The sequence below is a fragment of the Hemibagrus wyckioides genome, linkage group LG04, assembly GCF_019097595.1.
Source record: "Hemibagrus wyckioides isolate EC202008001 linkage group LG04, SWU_Hwy_1.0, whole genome shotgun sequence".
Classification (NCBI taxonomy): domain Eukaryota; kingdom Metazoa; phylum Chordata; class Actinopteri; order Siluriformes; family Bagridae; genus Hemibagrus; species Hemibagrus wyckioides.
In genome coordinates, this window is record NC_080713.1 from 17,995,896 (window position 1) to 18,017,896 (window position 22,001).

Genomic DNA, 22,001 nt, shown 5'->3' on the forward strand with positions numbered 1-22,001 from the left:
AAAGGAATCCAGACCTCACACTGATCATCTCTATGTGTCTTTAAGTTTTTAACCTGTAATACAGCCAATCCAAAATCCTCCTAACTTGTCTCTCATCAATGAACAGAACTTTGAATTGAATAGTCTGACTTTTGAATTGAAAAGACTATGAATGCAATATGTAAGATGATGGCTAGCCACTTATTAAAACCAGTGTGTGTGTGTGGTGTTCTTTCTGCCATTTTTCTTTAGGTTTTTGTTGTTGTTATTATTATTGTTATGATAATGTTCTTGTTAACATAATATATATATTTACATATTGCATGCACTGAATCAATAACACTGATTATTCTCTTATTGTTTTGTGATATGACTCAACTCTTCCTTTTACGTTGCATCAGCCACTATTGAACATGAACTTGACTGTGTCTATTATCGACAGCTTCTTCAACCAATAGGATCGTTGGAAATTTAAGGCGTCACCTCCACCCGTCCAATAGGAACGCGGCATGGCCCTGACTCCAGCACCTTAGTGTTTTTTCCTTTGCCGGCGTTTGAGTAGTGTGTGCGCGTGAGAAGGCAGAGCGGTTATTGGGAGTATTTAGGTGAGTTACATTAACATTCGTTCTCATATTTCTTTAAAATATATTTCTGTTAACTTTAGTATGTCTTAGGGTTCTTGTACGACTGCGAAAGCTGTTCTGTATACATGCTACATCATATAGCACACGCTTCTCTCGTGGCGCGTCGCATAGCTAAAGCTAGCTCGCGTGCTAACTGACCGGCAATGAACCTGGACATAATTAGTAATAACGTCTCTAGTGATCTAGCCTGCATGCTTTAGCAAATGGGTGGTGTTTTGGTTTCTATGAAACAAGAGCTACTGCTTAATTGTAATTTTAATGTGTTAAATCAGTGCTGATGATTACTCCCGCGCAATAGACATGAAACTATAGCACCAATTTAGTGTTAGAGTCAAGATCAGTCCCTCTAAAGCATGTCAAAGTTTATACCTTGTCTTGTAGGTTCATTATGTTCATGCATTTAACTGACTATTTGCCTTTGGTACATGCATATAAGGAGTAGGCAAATGCTGGTGCATCAGATGAATAAAGTGCATGAATCCTGTCCAAGGAATTATAAATGCCATGTTGTCAGCTGTTTTCAGGGGCAGGTTGCTTACATGTGCTCAAAAAGTCGTTAGATGTTAACTTGCATATTCAAATAGCTTTGATTCATCAGGATCATTTTCATATTGAAAGGTTTAAGATGAAAAAGGTAGTGTTTCTAAGGCGATTTAGATAAAGTAGAGTTTTTAATCAGATTAGGTATAGGTACAGGTTCATCACAACAACCTGTCTAGGTCTTATTTACAAAATAATTTCATTTCTCTGAAGAGCCTAGACACTAAGAAGCTGTAGTAGTGAAAAGTCAGGTAAATCGACACAAAGTGAACTGGTTTGGATGGAAGTACTTGCATTTAGTTTTCGTTTACATGTAAACGATAAAAGAGAATAGCAAAAGCATTCACAGGTAAGACGTCGGTGATTCATGTTTGTCAGCAATTCAGGTTTTACTTCGCCGAAACCTGCTCTCTGAACTCGTATAACCTGCAGCTGTGATGTGAGCTGGAGAACCACTAATGTTTGGTCAAAGATTAGCACAATTTGTTGCTAGGATCTTTTTTCTTTTTTTCCCTTTTTTTTTTTTTTTTTTAATTAAAGTTGACAATAAGTCTGCATACTGTATATGTTTGCATATATAAAACAGAGGAATCTCATTTACTTTTCCTGCCTGCCTCTATAGGAGTGTTCAGGTGCCATCATCCACATGGCTCTCCATCTCACGTTTTTCATTGCCAAAGCATTTACATGCCGTCAGGTGAAGCATCAGTTTGTGCAGGATGTGTGGTCTGTGATCCGTTCAGCTTGTCTCTTATAGAAATGCCTGAAGCACTGGATTACTCTGATATGTTGCATCCCCTCTGAATGGCTCAAGTTGAACACCATCTGGTTGAGCTAAATAATATTTGCAGAACTTAAGGAATGGTATCATTGCAAGACTTGTTTTTTTTCGCGAGTGCATGTAGGTCTCGTGACTTCTCTGCTTTCATAAGTTTCATAACTCTGCCAGATTCAGTAGTGGAATTGCTCAGTGGTTTGCGGTGGAAGCTTGCAGTCACGCATTCTCTATGCCACTCTCCATCATTGCTGCATTAACACAACTACACTGCCTAGTACTGTTTTGTTTCTAGACATCATAGAGCTGATTCAAGTTGCATGTTTGAGTGTTGTGTAGCAAAATGCAAATTCACTGACTTGGTTTGCATTTCGGCTAAAGATCACAATGAGTCAGACATTAAAGAAGTACAGATTTGTATTGTACATATTCAGGTATTGAGAAATGGTGTTACTATCTAGTAGTCCTGGAAGCAACCGTGCAGTAATTAGTGCTGCTGGTTCTAGAGCTGTTTGCCGTGAGGGGCCACCTGTGAGGATTTTTTTTCCACCCATAGGATAGTCCTTGTGTGTTTTGAAAGGCGTAGATTACTTTCATTTGTATGCGGTACGCTTAAGCCTCATTCAAATTCAAAGCCATTTTCTATATTGTAATAGAGAAGAGAGGTGAAGCCGAACTCTTTTAATCAAAAAAGTGTGGTCAAAGGCGAACTTCTCTTTTATGTCTTTTGTTCCTGATGACGACACGGCATTAAATGCAGCAACAGAAAAATGAGTTATGAAAGAAGATTGGATTAGAGGGTTTGGCATTGTTGCCCTGTCTGTATTTTAGTTGTTTGGCTGTCAGTTACAGTAGTGTGCTATGCTGCAGGTCTAACACCATTTCTCCCTCCCTGGATGCATGGCTCAAATTTGTTACCAAGTATTGTTTGTTTTTTTTTTAAAGGCAGAATGAGGTTTTTTCCTTTTTCTTTCTTTCTTTCATTCTCTCTCTAATAATCTGTGACTCTTTCTGATTTCCTAGTCCTCTTTGAACAACCCATCCATCATGGACTCTTCACTGACTGCTGCTCAGATCCGCGAGAGGTTCATTGACTTCTTCCGCCGTTATGAGCACGAGTATGTGCACTCGTCCTCCACCATTCCCCTGGATGACCCAACCCTTCTCTTTGCCAATGCTGGCATGAACCAGGTAAGACTGTCGCACCCAGGGCGATTTAGTATTAGGGGTCAACTGTTTCCTAAGCTGTATAATTACTATAATATTAATGTCTTTGAATGCGAAGGCTTGGCATGTTTGAACAGGCTTGAAGTAAAGAAAATTGAAACTGTAGTCTGTTATGTCTGCAAGTTATTCCTGGGGCATTTGTGAGGGTTTTGTTTTGTCCTTGGACTTGCGGCCTTTGTTTTCACCCAGTTTTCTTTTCATAGTTCAAGCCTATCTTCCTAAACACGATCGACCCATCCCACCCTATGGCCAGATTGAAGCGTGCTGCCAACACCCAGAAGTGCATTCGTGCTGGTGGTAAACATAATGACCTGGATGATGTGGGCAAGGATGTGTACCATCACACCTTTTTTGAGATGTTGGGCTCCTGGTCTTTTGGAGATTATTTTAAAGTAAGGCACCGGAACTCCTTAGTGCAGCAGTGCACAAGTTATTTAACAAAGTATTCAGTATGGCATTCTGAATGAACTAGTCTGAACAAATAAAATGCAATATGAATATCTTTGCTGTTCTCTACTGTAGTTCTCTTATTGCTTCTCCTGTAACAAAATTTTTAAAGGTTTAAGCTAAATTTAAACTCTTGTGTAATTCTTCCTTCCTCCTCTTACATCTTTAGCAATTGGCCTGTAAAATGGCTCTGGAGCTGTTGACTCAGGACTTGGGCATCCCTCTCGAGCGCTTGTATTTCACCTACTTTGGAGGAAATCCCGAGGCAGGCCTTGAGTGTGACGATGAGTGCAAGCAGATATGGCTTGACCTAGGGTAAGTGTGGGTGTATGAGTGTTTAGCACAGAACAGACACAAAAATCATACTGTTTGAATGCAGAAATCTATGCTTTTAAGTGATCTGCAGTTAAGCATATGATGCAAGGAACTCAGCTGCATGGAGCACAGTTCTTAGAAGTAGACTTAGCCGGTCTTTCAGCGTCACACCCAGAACATTCAGGTGAAAGGTGAATGACAGTTGCTCCCATGAAGAGCAAGGGATTATCTTTAGGGTTGAGGGGGTAATGATTTTGTATTCTTCATGACCTGTTTTGTTGTTTTTGTAACCATGGTGCTGGTATTTATTCAGACTATTAAATGTTTCAACAATACGTACACAAACACAATTATGTACACTGACCTTATACTTACCTACACATCAGCCATAACATTAAAACCACCTGCCTAATGTGTGTAGGTCCTCAATGTGTCACCACAACAGGCATCAAGGCACAGACTTCACAAGACCTCTGCTGTGGTATCTGGCACCAGTGCATTAATCTCAACAGATCCTTTAAGTCCTGTAATTTGGAGGTGGATCAGCCTTTTTTTTTTTTTTTTTTTTGTCCAGCACATCCCACAGAAGCTCAATTGGATAGAGATTTGGGGTTAGCACCAATTTCCTGACACTTTTTTTGCAGGGTGCATTATCCTGCTGAAAGAGGCCATTAGGGAATTGTGTTGCCTTGAATGGGTCTACTTGTTCTGTGACACTGTACCTAGGTAGTGTGTGTCAAAGTAACATCTACATGAATCCCAGAACCCAAGGTTACCCTGCAGAACATTGCGTAGATCATCATACTGCCACTGCTGACTTTTTCCCATAGAACAGCGGGAAGCAACGCACATGAACATGATGCAAAAGAAAATGTAATTCATCAGACCAGGCCATGTTCTTCCATCGTCCAGTCCTGATGCTAGGTTGACAGGCTCAGCATAGGCACTTTGATCAGTCTGTAGCTACGCAACTCCTTACACAGCAAACTGCAATACACTGTGTTCTCAAGTTTTCTTTCGTAGGCAAAATTAACGTTTTCAGCAGTTTGTGCTACAGTAGCTCTTCTATGGGACTCGACCAGATCAGTGAACCTGATCAGTGGGTGCCTATGACCCTGTCACCAGTTTACCAGTTGTCCTTCCTTGGACCACTTTTAGTAGGTACTCACCATGAGATACCAGGAACACATAAAATGACCTGTTTTCAGAGGTGGACAGTAAAGAAGTACATTTACTTGAGTACTGTACTTAAGTACACTTTTTGAGTATCTGTACTTTACTTGAGTATTATTTTTTCTGGATACTTTTTACTTTAACTTCACTACATTTGAAAGACAAATACTCTACTTTTTACTCCACTACATTTCTGTCAAGGTCATTGAATAGAAAGTAGTTACATTAATCATAGGATGATTTTTTTCACTCTTGTAGCGTCACGTGTTGTAAAGTTCAGTGGTTTCCCATAATTTTTTTTTAACTCAATTGCACAATTGATCAATTTCTGACAAAATGGATGAAGATATGCTTTGTATATTATACACCACCAACGAATTGGTAATGATGTTAGTTAACACACAAAAACGTATGCTGAATATGTGTCCAAATTCTCATACTATGTGTCCTATAAAGTATTCAAAAATAGAATTAGTATGCCCCAAATCGTAGTATACTGAAAAGAGTATTCCAAAAATTCCTGGATGGTCTACTACTTCCGGTAGAAATTCAAAGTGCAGAACAATGCACACTCTAACGGGTAATATTGCCCACAACGCATTGCACACAGGGAGGAGGAGCCTGGACAATGGTGTAAATGCATATTAAAACGGTGTAAATGAATTGTGGAAATATATATAACTCTTTGTTAAAGCAGTGTTGCTGTTGGGTGGTTGTACAGCTACAGTTGTGTAGCTGGGTTTTAAAGCAGGTTAGATTTTTTTTTCTGACCAGTCTTCATTTACAGACCATTTGATTGAAATGTGCATGAGTGGATACACATAGATGTGTACAGGTACATCTCAAAATTTAGAATATAATGAAAAAGGTCAATATTTTTTGTCACTCAGTTCAGAAAGTGAAACCCATTTGCACATAGAGTGAAAAATTTCAAGCCTTTATTTCTTGAAATTGTGATGATTATGGCTTACAGATAAGGAAAACTCCAAAATTCTGTGTCTCAGAGAATTAGAATATTGTGAAAAGTTCAATATTGGAAAGTCGTGGTGTCAAACCCTAATCAGCTAATTACCTCAAAACACCTGCAAAGGTTTCCTGAGCTTTAAAATGGTCTCTCAGTCTGGGTCAGTAGGCTACACAATCATGGGGAAGACTGCTGACTTGACAGTTGTCCAGAAGACAGTCAATGACACCCTCCACAAGGAGGGGAAGCCACAAAAGGTCATTGCTAAAGAAGCTGGTTGTTCACAGAGTGCTGTATCCAAGCATATTCACAGAAAGTTGAGTGGAAGGAAAAAGTGTGGTAGGAGAAGGTGCACCAGCAAAAGGGATAACCGCAGCCTTGAGAGGATTGTCAGGCAAAATCCATTCAAGAATTTGGGGGAGCTTCAGATGAATCCTAGATATGGCCTACAAATGTCGCATTCCTCGTGTCAAGCCACTCCTGAACCAGAGACAACGTCAGAAGCATCTTATCTGGGCTGTGGAAAAAAAGAACTGGACTGTTGCTCAGTGGCCCAACGTCCTCTTTTCAGATGAAAGTAAGTTTTGCATTTCATTTGGAAATCAAGGTCCCAGAGTCTGGAGTAAGAGTGGAGAGGCACAGAATCCATGTTTGAAGTCCAGTGTGAAGTTTCCACAGTCAGTGATGATTTGGGCTGCCATGTCATCTGCTGGTGTTGGTCCACTGTGTTTTCTGAAGACCACAGTCAATGCAGCCATCTACCAGGAAATCTTAGAGCACTTCATGCTTCCATCTGTTGACAAGCTTTATGGAAATGCTGATTTCATTTTCCAGCAGGACTTGGCACCTGCCCACACTGCTAAAGGTACCATAAGCAGGTTCAATGACCATGGTGTTACTGTGCTTGATTGGCCAGCAAACTCGCCTGACCTGAACCCCATAGAGAGTCTATGGGGTATTGTCAAGAGGAAGATGAGAGACACCAGACCCAACAATGTAGATGACCTGAAGGCTGCTATCAAAGCAACCTGGGCTTCCATTACACCTGAGCAGTGCCACAGGCTGATTGCCTCCATACCACGCCGCATTGATGCAAAAGGAGGTCCAACCAAGTATTGAGTGCATAGAAATGAACATACTTTTCAGAAGTCTGACATTTCTCTTTGAAATATCCTTTTTTATTGATCTTATGTAATATTCTAATTTTCTGAGACACAGAATTTTGAGTTTTCCTTATCTGTAAGCCATAATCACAATTTCAAGAAATAAGGTTGCTAGGTTGCAACAAAAGGTACTGTAAGTATTGCATACAACAATGCAACAATAATAAAACAATGCGTTGACATTTACTTTTGATACTTAAGTACTTTTTAAAAACAAGTACTTCTGTACTTTTACTTAAGTAAAAATCTGTCTTTACAACTTTTACTTGTAATGGAGTAATGTTTGACCAGTAGTATTTGTACTTTCACTCAAGTAAGGAAGTTGTGTACATCATCCACCTCTGCCTGTTTTTTTGGAGGTCTGTCTAACCATCAAAATTTGGCTGCTCAAAATTCAGTTAAATCCTTACACTTACCAGTTTTTCTGCTTCCAGCACATAAGTTTCAAGAACTGACTGTTCACTTGCTGCTTTATATATCCCATGCCTTGACAGGTGCCATTGAACAGGAAAACTCCTCTACTACAGCCTTGTGGTGTTTATACTCTCACTCTTGCAAACTATTCCAATTCGAACATCATTTATTCTGATTCATCCACAAAAAATCATAGTAGGTTGCACAGACGGTAGCTTAGTGACGGTGATGCTGAACTCATGCAACCGTGTTTGCTGTAGTTTGTTTGGAGCCTAATGTTAGCATTTTTCTTCTCACAGTTGTATTTAGGTTTGTTTAAATTGTGTTCTTTTGTGAACATTATCTTAAACAAACCCTATAGGAATCCTAAAGCTTTGTAGACCACAGAGCTTATTTCCTGCAATAATCTAAAAGCCAGTGGAAAATGCTGTTTGCTTTTTGTATCAAGATAATCAGTGTTAGAAACTTCACTTGTCTGTGATTTTGATGTTTTGGCTGATGGGTTTATATTCTAGGGGTGTAACAAAACATCCGGACACAATGTATTATGATGCAAAAAAAAAATTAGAGTTGACGAGCTCTTCAGTAGCTTTTTAAAGGACACCAGAAACATGTCACTGCAACTTATAGTGCCTGAGAAATTACACCTCTGAAACTGGCATGCAGCACAACATGGTCACAGATACGTTTTAACACTGCATCCTATTGTTCTGTTCTCTAAAAAGTCACTACTGGGATGAGGTCCAAAGCTGTCAGTGTGTTAGTAATTTAAAAGGGGTTTTGGTAGGATAAAAATGATAGCTATCATAAAGTAATGCAACCAATTTATGTGGTAATCTACAGATAATTGTTTGCATTAACACAACCCAAAGGATATGAGTGAAAATATAAATTCCTGTGGAGAGGATGACAGTGTAGCTAAATTTTTAGGTTATAATTTCGCACATTGATGTCTGTACTATGGACAAGAATTCATTAAGGTATTGACCAACATGTTAGTTATTAATAATGGCCCAGAAAATCTGCTTTTTCAACCCGTCACAGGTCTGTAGATGATGCATACTCGGAGCATGTGTTACTGAAGCAGGGGATTTTCACTTGTTCATTATTGACTATATTGATTGTTCTAAAAAATGTAAATGTTTTTTTGTTTTGTGATACTTTACTGCAGAATGAATATTAATTGGCTCAACATTAGACTTATAGTGTACTATGAGAAATTAAATGGTGAACTCTCCAGGAAATGGTGTTTATCCATTGTGAATTCTGATAGTAATATCAGGGTGATCTGTTTCTAATCTGGTGAATAGAGATCAGACACAGCACATGTTTCAAATATGCAATGCTGTGAATGACCCTTCATGCCCATGGCCTATGTTTCTTCCAGGGTGGCAGAGGAGCGTATCTTGCCAGGTAATATGAAGGACAATTTCTGGGAGATGGGAGACACCGGTCCCTGTGGGCCCTGCAGTGAGATCCATTATGACCGCATCGGAGGCAGAGATGCTTCACACCTGGTCAACATGGACGACCCTAATGTGCTGGAGATCTGGAATCTGGTGTTTATCCAGTTCAACAGGTACCATAAAGGTGTTTTGGCTTTGGGTGCACATACATGTGGATGCACAAACTAATTTTATTTGAATTCCCTATGCAGAGAGTCTGAGACAGAGCTGAAGCCTCTTCCTAAAAAGAGCATTGATACCGGAATGGGACTGGAGCGCCTTGTCTCTGTTTTGCAGAACAAGATGTCAAACTATGATACAGATCTCTTTGTTCCTTACTTTGAAGCTATCCAGAAGGTATATACACATCTGTAGGACCTCTGTATCGGTAGCTGTTGTATTTTCCCTAATCTAACAAGCACGTTTGGTTTTGGTTGCCAAGGGCACTGGAGCCAGGTCTTACACTGGCAAAGTCGGAGCAGAAGACCAAGATGGCATTGACATGGCATATCGTGTCCTGGCTGATCACGCCCGCACCATCACTATAGCTCTGTCTGACGGTGGTCGACCCGACAACACTGGAAGGGGGTGAGATTATGGCATAGACGTTAGTAGTTGGGGTACTTGGGGTGTGTTGCATAGTTTGTGACTGTATTACAGCTGTACTGTCTGTGTGTAGATATGTGTTGAGAAGGATCCTGCGACGTGCTGTACGGTACGCTCATGAGAAGCTGGGTGCTCAGAAGGGCTTCTTTGCCTCTCTGGTGGACGTTGTGGTGCAGTCACTGGTGAGAATATGCATCTCTAACTGACCAGAGAGAAGCTATTAACTTTTGAATGACTGGTTTAGTGAAACTCTTAATTTTTGCTTTATTATTTAGTTATTTAAATAAGAATCTTTTTTTTATTTTTATATATTTATTTTTAATTCATTGTTGCCATTCAATAACTATTTTAACAGATTTTGTGAGATTTTACTGATTTATATAATCTCTGCACACAGGGGAATGCTTTCCCTGAGCTGAAGAAAGATCCTGAAACAGTGAAGGACGTTATTAATGAAGAGGAAATGCAGTTTCTTAAGACTCTCAGCAGAGGGCGGCGCATCCTGGACAGAAAAATCCAAAACCTCGGTGACAGCAAGACTCTTCCAGGTCGGTCTCTCTAATCCCTTTTAATTAAATTTATCTTTGTCTTTGAGGTTTGAGGTTCACTTGTGTGCAAAAACTTGTGTGGTTTATATATCCCCATTCTAGTATTAGCTTTTTTTCACACTAAATTTAACTCTGAGCTGTTCATCATTAGTCTTTTTATGGCCACATACACAGAACCGACACTTGGCTAGTGGTTTAGCATCGTTTACTGGCTAATAAGGTAAACTACAAAAGTATACTACTGCTGATTATTAGGTAATTACTATAGCATGATAAGTGTGAAATATTATTAAGTTTGACTGGTGCTTCAGGAATTAGTCCTAAAACTCAGAAATAAGCTAGAATTTTTTCACTCTCTGTTCCATCATCCCTAAATCGAAGGGTTTTTCAAATGGTGGTTTGATTAAAAGCCTAAATAAGGTCTGTGGTTAACACAAACACAAGATATACTCGTTATATTTTACACCAAAAATAAATAAATCAGATTTTTAATTTTTATTTATTTATTTTTTAACTTTTTTTTTCTTTATTACTTACGTGTCTTGAAAAAGGCAGTAAATAACAAGTGGCAAAATGGGACTACAGAAGCTGTCACTGAACAGGAAAACTCCTCTACTACAGCCTTGTTGTGTTTATACTCTCACTCTTGCAAACTATTCCAATTCGAACATCATTTATTCTGATTCATCCACAAAAAATCATAGTAGGTTGCACAGAGGGTAGCTTAGTGGCGGTGATGCTGAACTCATGCAGCTGTGTTTGCTGTAGTTAGTTTGGAGCCTAATGTTAGCATTTTTCTTCTGACAATTGTATTTAGGTTTGCTGTTTAAGTTGTGTTCATTTGTGAACATTATCTTAAACAAAACCTATAAGAATCCTAAAGCTTTGTAGACCACAGAGCTTATTTCCTGCAGTAATCTAAAAGCCAGTGGAAAATGCTGTTTGCTTTTTGTTGATGGGAACCAGAGTGATTGGTTAAATGGTTATTGGTGGACTTACTACAAAAATACTCATCCCTGCCACACTCCACACACACTATGAGACACTTTCAGGTCCCATCAGGTTACAAATCGAAGAAATGTAAATGGGTTTTTTGCGAGCTAAATATGTTTGTTGTAAACACTCAAGTTTTTAAATACTTAGTTCTTTTGTTTTTGTCATTTAATATACTTCCAGTGCATATTTCAATAAGTTCACACACATACACAAGGTTATATTACTTATGAATATAAACCAAAAAGTATGTATTCATAAGCAAAGATACTTATAGAGGCAAAAAAATATTTATTAGGTGAAAATCACCAAGTACTTTATTAGGAACAGATGTGTACCTACTCATTCATGCAGTTATCTAATCATCATACATTTGGCAATAGTGCAGTACATAATGTGAGATTTTGACAGTGGAATGATTGTTGGTGCCAGACTGGTTAACAGCAGTCTCTATAGTTTACTCCGAATGGTGCAATAACAATAAAACCTACATTGAGTGCTAGATCTGCAGATGGAAACGCTGAGAGAGGTACATGGCCAGGTTGGTTTGTACTGACAGACAGGCTACAGTATCTGTGAGAACCCTTCCATACCATTGTGGTGAGCAGAAAAGCTTCTCCAAATGCACTATATGTCTAACCTTGAGGCAGATGGGCTACAACAGCAGAAGACCACTTCTGTCAGCAAAGAACAGAAAGCTGTGAGGCTGCAGTGGGCACAGGCTCTAGCAAAACTGGACAGTTGAAGTCTGAAAAAACATAGCCTGGTCTGATGTACACTATATTGCCAAAAGTATTCGCTCACCCATCCAAATAATCAGAATCAGGTGTTCCAATCACTTCCATGGCCACAGGTGTATAAAATCAAGCACCTAGGCATGCAGACTGTTTTTACAAACATTTGTGAAAGAATGGGTCGCTCTCAGGAGCTCAGTGAATTCCAGCGTGGAACTGTGATAGGATGTCACCTGTGCAACAAATCCAGTCGTGAAATTTCCTCGCTCCTAAATATTCCACTGTCAACTGTCAGCTGTATTATAAGAACGTGGAAGTGTTTGGGAACGACAGCAACTCAGCCACGAAGTGGTAGGCCACGTAAACTGACGGAGCGGGGTCAGCGGATGCTGAGGTGCATAGTGCGATCATCACCAAGTGCAATGCAAAGTGTCGGATGCAGTGGTGTAAAGCATGCCGCCACTGGACTCTAGAGCAGTGGAGACGCGTTCTCTGGAGTGACGAATCGCGCTTCTCCATCTGGCAATCTGATGGACGAGTCTGGGTTTGGCGGTTGCCAGGAGAACGGTACTTGTCTGACTGCATTGTGCCAAGTGTAAAGTTTGGTGGAGGGGGGATTATGGTGTGGGGTTGTTTTTCAGGAGCTGGGCTTGGCCCCTTAGTTCCAGTGAAAGGAACTCTGAATGCTTTAGCATACCAAGACATTTTGGACAATTCCATGCTCCCAACTTTATGGGAACAGTTTGGAGCTGGCCCCTTCCTCTTCCAACATGACTGTGCACCAGTGCACAAAGCCAGGTCCATAAAGACATGGATGACAGAGTCTGGTGTGGATGAACTTGACTGGCCTGCACCTCAACTCAACCTCAACCCGATAGAACACCTTTGGGATGAATTAGAGTGGAGACTGAGAGCCAGGCCTTCTCGTCCAACATCAGTGTGTGACCTCACAAATGTGCTTCTGGAAGAATGGTCAAAAATTCCCATAAACACACTCCTAAACCTTGTGGACAGCCTTCCCAGAAGAGTTGAAGCTGTTATAGCTGCAAAGGGTGGACCGACGTCATATTGAACCCTATGGATTAGGAATGGGATGTTACTTAAGTTCATATGCGAGTCAAGGCAGGTGAGCGAATACTTTTGGCAATATAGTGTATCTTGAGCTTTTGCTGAAGCACACAGGTTGTATGGTCAGAAATTGGAGATGGCCGCATGAATTCACAGACCCAACCTGCTTTGTGTCGATGGTAAAGGCTGATGGAGGTGGTGTAATGGTGTGGGGAATGTTTTCTTGTTAATACCAAACATCACTTGTACACTAGAGATTATTTGAGTATTGTTGCTGATTGTTGCCTCTCTCTCTCTCTCTCTCTCTCTCTCTCTATATATATATATATATATATATTAGTGTGTGTGTATAGATAGATGGATAGTGCAATACTGCAAAATGTGTTCTCATTCAGATTGCTCCTGGTATTATGAAAGGTAATCGGTTGGGAAAATTTCACACAAGAAGTAGCAATCAACATTGCCATGTATGTTGCAGGATTATCTGAAAGCATCTGGATACTTACACAGAGAATAATAAGCAGTGAATTGCATTAAGCCTATCTTCATTCTTACAGCCCATCAAAACTCATCTGATAAAAAAAGAACTCTTGTAACAATATATGCTGGTCAGTCGAAACAAAAATAGAACTCTTTGGCTATACTTCAGCTCATGTTTGGAAGATCAAGGGTTATGCATGTGATTCCAGGAACACTACCCACAATAAAGTACTGAGGTAGAAGGGTTGCTTCTTTGCAAACAGTCCTGGGGCGTTACACGTTAAGGAATGGAGTGTTGTACCTAGACTTATTCGACAATTTAATATCATCAGCCTAGAAATTGAATCTGGGAGGAAAGGATGGACGTTTTAGCAAGACATCAGCTCTAAACATACATTCAAAATAACTGAAGAAAGCCATTGTGTGGCCAGCGTATTAATGTTTAGTTATTTAGTGTATACATATCTTCTTTTTTTTAATCTGTTTATAAATACTTTTTTCTATATCTGAAGACATGGTTGCAGTGGATATATGCACTGGAAGTTTATTACATAGCAAAAACAAAAGTATCAGGATACTTATTTACCCTCACTGTATGTGAAATGGTCTTACTGGAAGTCACTTTGGCGTATTCTGGAAAATGGGCAAAATAAAATTATGGTTTTGATCAAAAGTGAGTTAAGTGAAGAACAACACTGTGTAATGCTTGGATCACTACATGGCATAGAGAAATGGACATGGCTAATCAATTCACATTGCAAACAGAAATCCTCTGTCTAAATGACCTTTAACTTCAGCCAGCATACTGTCAAAACAGAAAAGAACAGTTGACAGCAGAGAGCCGATATGTGTTATTCATACTCTGTTTCATCCTGTGCAGGGGACACTGCTTGGCTGCTGTATGATACCTACGGCTTCCCTCTGGACCTGACTGTCCTCATTGCAGAGGAGAAAGGCATGGGAGTGGACCTAGCTGCATTTGAGGAGGAGAAGAAAGCTGCACAGGTGAGTGAGCTGACGATGCTGGGTGATGCTGAAGAAAAGTGCCTGGACCAGTGGTGATTATGGTCAAATTAGAACCACTATCATTTTCTTTTGTGAACACATGGGATTTGAATTAGGCAGTTCCTGTGGCCTCTCAAAGCACAGTTTAAGCAGCAGATGACAAATGCATACACTTACCACAGCCAGAGACAGTCTGTTAGTAAATAGCTTACATGGGCTCTTCCACCTTTGTGTTGTTTAGTTGAAGTCCCAAGGCAAAGGTGCTGGAGATGAGGATCACATCATGCTGGACATATATGCCATTGAGGAGCTGAGGAACAAAGGAATCCCTGCCACAGATGATGCGCCAAAATACCGCTATACCTCTGATGACAACGGCAACTATGGTAAATAACATCACACACGTACACACACAGAACACACAGACTGATGTGTAGCTGGTCATGTAACCAAAGTGTGTGTTTGTGTGCAGAGTTTGAGCAGGCTGTAGGTACTGTGCTTGCTCTCAGGCGTGAACGTGCGTTTGTGGATGAAGTGAGCACAGGGCAGGAGTGTGGCGTTGTGCTCGATCAGACATCTTTCTATGCCGAGCAGGGAGGTCAGACCTTCGATGAGGGATACATGCTGCGTGAGAATGACTCCACAGAGGATGTAAGAGACATGGGGAAAGAGGAAGGGCTGTTTTAATGAGGAGATAAATCTGTTGATCCCAACTGTTTAACCCAACTGCTGATTTATTATACATTTTGATTGTGTGTTTCAGAGGATGGAGTTCACAGTGAAGAACACTCAGGTGCGTGGAGGATACGTGCTGCATGTTGGTACTGTTTATGGCACGCTGAAGGTTGGAGACCGCCTCACTCTGCATGTTGATGAGGTAAGAGATGAATATTTCATTCTATATTTATTTACATAGCTTTAATCATTGTTTTAGATCAAGATTTCTTTATATTTAGACATGTAAACACGATTTCTGGAACTCAAGTGAGGTTTTATTTTTATACAGTGTGTCTTGAAACCCTCTACTTTTTTCCCTTCTGCATATTCAGAAAGAGAATTGGTCCACATAGGAACACACAAACCCTTAAATTCAACACAGGAAGTACTCAGATTAGTGCTGTTTGGATTTCATTCTAACTGATTTCAACAATCAGTAACAGATATGACAAGAAAATGTAGCAAGGATGTTATGAAAGCATTAAAAACCCTAGTTTACTTGTCCTAAAGACAGCCTCAAGGGGCTTTTCTTTATTTTACTGGTTGAAAAATACAAAATGCTGCATTTGAGGACTCAAATAGTCACATGTTGTAGGATTCAGCACACATAATCAGTCAGTAGCACAGTGATATAAGCCTCACCCAGACTTCCTGTTTGTTGTTAAACAGGTACCAAAACCCACCCAACTGGACCAGTGTTCCAGATTTCTGGTTTAAAATGTCCCTGTGTTTTCTGCTGTTTCTTGTCCTATTAAAATTTATATCTTCTTTCCCTGCTCTTGGGCTCCTTCAGGCTCGCCGTAGGCCCATCATGAGTAACCACACTTCCACCCACATCCTGAACTTTGCCTTGAGGTCTGTGCTTGGCGAAGCGGATCAGCGTGGTTCTCTTGTGGCACCGGACCGCCTGCGCTTTGACTTTACTGCCAAGGGAGCTATGAGCACACAGGAGGTGCGCCGCACTGAGGAAATCGCCCAAGCCATGATAAAGGATGCCAAGGTAATATAGTAAAAAGTCCTGTTAGAAAGAGCTTTGCACATTGTTATAAATTTTAACTTAAACCGTGTTCCTTTTAGAAGGTAAAGTGCTTTAAAGTGTCTGTATGATTTTTTGGTGCTCAGTAGGTCTGATTAATGCTGTATTTTTCAGTAGCCAGACTTATTAAAATGCATCATAACCATCATCCATTATATTTCCTTCATTATAGCCAGTATATGCCAAGGAGGCCTCACTTGCAGCTGCCAAGGCCATCCAGGGCCTGCGTGCTGTCTTTGACGAGACGTATCCAGACCCTGTGAGAGTCGTGTCCATCGGCATCCCTGTGGAGGATCTACTGGCTGACCCGAACAGCACTGCAGGCTCTCTTGCCTCCATCGAGTTTTGTGGTGGAACGTAAGTTTAAAGTACTCCTGCACCCACAAGCAGAGTTTTAGTTATTTCATTATTTTAAAAAGTTATTTATTGACACCTGACCATCACACCCATATATGCTTGTTGACAATACTGTTCTAGATTTAGTCCCTCTTTGCTGTTATATTAACCTCCACTCTTCTGGGATGACTTTCCAGTAGACCTTGGAGTATAACTGTGGTTGTTTGCCCATTAGTGAGGCCGGGCAAAGAGCCCTGTGCCACAATCAGCATTCCTCTTTATCTCAAAGGTGTTCAGTGGGGGTTGAAGTCAGAGATTTGTGCATGTTTCCATATTCTCATGCTGCAATACGCCTCCTAGTTCCAGTGAAGGGAATCTGTAATGCTTCTCTTCAGGTTTTTGGCAGCAGACACACATGGGAGTGATGATCAAGTGTCCACAGACTTCTAGACATATTGTGCATATCTGCCTGTGATCAATGGAAACTAGATAGATATTTAGGATGGCAGGAAGACATGAGCTGTTCTGAATTTACATTTCATGCGTTTTTTTTATAACGGCATGGCTGCAAGGCAAATCACAGATGTGTACTAATTCACTCTGTTGTTTTTATAATATCAAACAACACAAGAACATGCATAGTTTTAACCCATGAGCAAGATTGTTTATTTCTGTGAGAAAATTTATAATTGGCAGTCCTGGAGGGAGTCTAGTATCAATGGTTTGTCACTGGTAAAGCTGGTTTTAAATTTTCTGTCATGGGAATGTTTTTAGGACCAAGGACTTAGGACTTTGCGTCTTCTCTGCACCATGGAAATCTGCATTACTATGTCTTTATTATCTGCAAGAGAGAAAAGATGACTGACACACAGGATAACAGGAACTGATTTGTTTTGCAATACTTGTTGCAAAATGTTGCACAATGTGAACTGTAATTCTAAATGTAGAAAAAGGTGATATCTTTAAGATAAATGTAATTGTTGGCAGATCACTTGGATGTATAAGAAGTGTAAAAATGTGTTGTGTTCATCAGTACATTGACACAGCTAAGAGTTTTCTCAAGTGTTATACAAGTGCACCGCTACAATGATAAGTTTATGTAACAAGCATTGTAGTGTTCACACAGTCACAGAGCTGCCAGTCCTGGTCAGGCTGACCTGCTTACAACAGTGTTGTAAATTAAAGAGCTCAGCCTTGACCCATGCTTGTTATCTCAGGCATCTGCAGAACTCGGGTCATGCTGCCCAGTTTGTGATCGTGTCCGAGGAGGCCATCGCAAAGGGGATCAGGCGAATTGTGGCTGTGACTGGAGCAGAGGCTCAGAAGGTGACAGCTCAACTCTCACACACATTTATTACACCTGGTCTTATTTTAGCTAGTATTTCACACTGGTTTGTGGTTTGTAAGTAGCCTACACTTTTACTACCATTTACTAATCATGAATGTAATATGGCAAAAGTTAATTTATTTAAAGGATAATCTGAAAGTTCATGATTGAGTGTACTCATAGCTAAGTCATATGTTAACAGGCCCAGAGGAAAGCCGATGCTCTGCATCAGGCCCTGTCTGCCATGGCTGAGAAGGTGAAAGTTCAGACTGCTCCCAATAAAGACATCCAGAAGGAAATAGCAGACCTGAATGAGGTGAGCTTCACAGTTAACTCATCTTTACCCATCCTCCTCACAAGACTTAGTGCATTGCGTTCATTTAATATTTAATGTTTGTGATGTTTCAGTCAATAGGAACTGCAGTGATCTCCCAGTGGCAGAAAGACGAGATGAGGGAGACTCTGAAGGGCTTGAAGAAGATCATGGATGACCTGGACCGCAGCAGCAAAGCTGATGTGCAGAAGAGGGTGAGAGAAACACACATGGGTATAATAAACAAATGAACCACAGTGTGGGCTGCAGAGAAGAGGCATTACACAAGAGGCATTGTGTTGACCTTATAAGTTGCATTTATATATGCAACATTTAGTCTGTTTGAATTGAAATGTGCTTGATCTTCCCCTCGGTGCAGTTTGTTTAGGCATGTGAGCACAGAGCACGTGCACACAGGTCTGGACCAAAGCAAATCTTTGTGATGTTTTCTACACCTAGCTTATTTGGAGCCCTGTACAGGAATGAATGATGGGGACTGGGTTAATTAAAAGTGTTTTTTTGCTGATGGCTTACAACATGAATCACTGTTTAGCTTGGACCTGAGATGAAGTAATACGCCACATTGAAACTTGCTCTGACTGACATTTCTGAACAACTTTTCAAAACGCATTTAGTGAGCATCTCAAGGACATGGGCTTTGATCGCCTCATGGAATAGTGTAGAGCCAAGGCTTAAAAAAAAAAGTACATTAATATTCGAGATTCGCTTCATAGGACAGGTAGTTTTGGAGATGGAAATACTCATAAATTATAAAAAACTACAACTAAAAAGAAAGCCACAGTAAGCATGCCGAGCTTCTGTCTATCCTTTTTGTTGGATAAGTGAAACCTGGAACATTAGTGGGCCAACTGTAACTAAAGAGAGGATGGTGTACTCACCCTACATGCTCTTCAGGATTTCGTTTTTTTGTTTTGTTCAGTTATGCGGACTATGAATCCCAGTCAAATCAGTATGAAATCAAATCAGGAAAAAGTATCACTTGTACCCAGATTTAGAGTCAGCAAATTAACTAATAGGTGTGAAAGTGCCCTTAAGCTGTGTTTAGATTTTGTGTGTGTGGCTCTGAATTTGCTGCCACTATATCACAGACATCTGAACTGTGTCTGAGAGCGTAACATTAGCAGCCAGTCAATTGCTACAAAAATAGGAGGAAACAGCCGCATAATGCTTTTCAAGGTCATCGTCATCTAAAGGTTTTCTCTTCCTGATCTTATCTATTTATTAAGTGAAGAGGAAAGAGAAATTAAGCTCTCCCGTTTTTTTGGAAGAGCCTGTGGAAGTCAGCAGTGACACAGAGATCACAGTCTGCCTTGTAATCAAATCTAGGCTGCTTTGAGTGTGGTAAAATGATTTATGATTATGATTTGCTATTGGAGATGATCATGGTGGAATACTCTAGAGTGCTGTGGAGTTGCTCTGCATCAATAATTAAGCTTGGATATTCAAATCCTAGCAGCACCTATCTATAACTGTTGGAGACTTTGAGTAACACTCTTTGCTCCAGGGGCATCATGTATAAGCCTGTGCTTTAACCATAGCTTGGATATGAAATGAAAATACTTGTATTGTGTGCATATACATCTAGGAAAAAGAATAAAGACATGCATGCTTGCTTTCTCTAGGTTCTTGAGAAGACGAAAGAGGTCATTGAAAGCAAACCCAACCAGCCTCTTCTCGTCATGGAGATGGAGAATGGAGCTAGCGCAAAGGTACCCTTGTCTGCTTAAAACTACACGTGCAAGGCATTGAATATAGCATATTATTATCAGCTACCTGAACAAATTACAGAAGGAAACATCTGCCATAAAAGACCATGTTTTACAGTTTTCTGAAAAGAGTAAGAGTTGGTCATGTTCCTTTCTCTGAACATGTAGGCTCTGAATGAGTCACTGAAGCTGCTGAAGACTCAGTCACCTCAGACTGCTGCTATGCTTTTTGCTGTGGACAGTGAAGCTGGGAAGATTATCTGCCTCTGCCAAGTGCCACAGGTAAACTACACCAACCAGCAGCACAAGTCAAAAAGCCTATATATATATATATATGAGTGTGAGTATACACACAGACAGAAACTTTTCAGACCCCCTTCAATTGTTTTGATACTACAATTGTTCAAATTATTTTTTAATTTATTAAAAAGAAAAAAAAAATTGAAATACCACATGTGCACAATTATTCAGACCCTTTACTCAGTATTTAGTTGAAACACCTTGATCAGGGATTTTCTGCCGTTCCTCTTTGCAAATTCTCTCAAGCTCAGTCAGGTTGGATGGACACCGTCAGTGGACAGCCATTTTCAAGTCTCTCTAGAGATGTTCAATAGGGTTCAGGTTAGAGGTCTGGCTAGGCCACTTTGGGACATTCACAGAGTTGTCCCTAAGACTCCTGTGTTCTCTTGGTTGTGTGCTTAGGGTCATTGTCATGTGGTCTGAGGTTCTGAGCACTGTGGTACAGGTTTTTATCGAGAATATTTCTGTACTTTGCTCCATTCAGCTTTCCCTCAACCCTGACCAGTCTCCCAGTCCCTGCTGCTAAAAAAAAAAACCTCTCCCCAAACACATTATGCTGCCACTACCATGCTTCACTTTTGAGATGGCATTGGGCAGTTGATAAGTGGTGTCTGGTTTCCTCTAGACATAACGTCTAAAATTGAGGCCAAAGAGTTCAATCTTGGTTTCATTACACCAGGATCTTTTTGCTCACAGTCAAAGAGTCCTTCAGGTGCTTTCTTGCAAACTCCAAGTGGGCTTTCATATGTTTTGCACTGAGGAGAGGCATCCGTCTAGCCACTCTGCCATAAAGTCCTGATCGGTGGAGAGCTGCAGGAATGGTCGTCCCTTCTGGAACTTTGTCCCATCTCTACACAGGCTCAGTCAGAGTGACCATCGGGTTCTTGGTCACCTCTCTTACTAACGCCTTTATCCCCTGATTGCTCAGTTTGGCCGGGCGACCAGCTCTGGTATAGGTTGAGTCCTGGTTGTGCCAAACATCTTCCATCCAGGGCACTGTGCTCTTGTGAATCTTCATTTCAGCTAAATTTCAAGTGTTGCAAAGGTTCTGAATACTTTATGTACAGTACATATGATATTTCATGTTACGATTGTAGTATCAGACTGTAACATACAATTAAAAATACTGAAGGGGGTCTGAACACTTTAAGAATGCACTGTCTATACACTGTTGTATTTATTTCACTCTTTTTTTTATACAGGAGGTTGCAAATCAGGGCTTGAAAGCCAGTGAGTGGGTTCAGGAAGTGTGCCCTCTGTTGGATGGAAAAGGAGGTGGCAAAGACATGTCTGCTCAGGCCACAGGCAGAAACACGCAATGCATCCAGGAGGCCCTGAAGCTGGCAAATGAATTTGCCCAACTCAAATTGGGGAAAAACTAGATACTTCTAAGGGTGAATGCCTAAAAACCTTCTCTAATCTGACAGTAGAGTAATGCAGTGCTGTCTGCTGAAATTCACAGAACCATCTCAATTTGCATCTCAAATGTCATTGGCACCCTCTTTCTGTGTGCAAGGAAAGTACTGAGGACAAGATGGCACCTTTAAAGATTATTACACCGTCCAGTCAGCTCTCCCCTAGATGTTATAAGCACAAAAGGGGTGTTCTTAAGTGTTCAGATTGGCTGATAATGCATCGATCACCACAAGCAGGTAGCAATGAATATTAAGCGCTCTTGTGACCCTTGCACCAAAATCACTGCAAATTTAATATATATGTATACAT

General features: G+C 40.5%; 1 protein-coding gene across 2 annotated transcripts; it reads left to right on the forward strand.

Moving 5' to 3' along the window:
* The first annotated feature begins 432 nt into the window (after positions 1 to 432).
* On the forward strand, positions 433 to 21,835 carry LOC131352140 (alanine--tRNA ligase, cytoplasmic-like). 2 transcript variants are annotated; one of them, XM_058388060.1, is made up of 21 exons: positions 433 to 584; positions 2,962 to 3,129; positions 3,369 to 3,557; positions 3,782 to 3,927; positions 9,029 to 9,220; positions 9,299 to 9,443; positions 9,529 to 9,674; positions 9,766 to 9,874; positions 10,090 to 10,240; positions 14,396 to 14,520; positions 14,762 to 14,906; positions 14,993 to 15,171; positions 15,284 to 15,397; positions 16,031 to 16,237; positions 16,446 to 16,630; positions 17,827 to 17,935; positions 18,139 to 18,252; positions 18,345 to 18,464; positions 19,893 to 19,979; positions 20,145 to 20,258; positions 21,479 to 21,835. In XM_058388060.1, exons 2-21 carry the CDS (start codon positions 2,986 to 2,988, stop codon positions 21,656 to 21,658), a joined length of 2,901 nt encoding a protein of 966 aa, XP_058244043.1. In that variant the 5' UTR covers positions 433 to 584; positions 2,962 to 2,985; the 3' UTR covers positions 21,659 to 21,835. The 2 variants fall into 2 exon arrangements, with proteins under 2 accessions (XP_058244043.1, XP_058244042.1); XM_058388059.1 differs by lacking the exon at positions 433 to 584 and adding an exon at positions 1,810 to 1,860.
* The last annotated feature ends 166 nt before the right edge of the window (positions 21,836 to 22,001 follow it).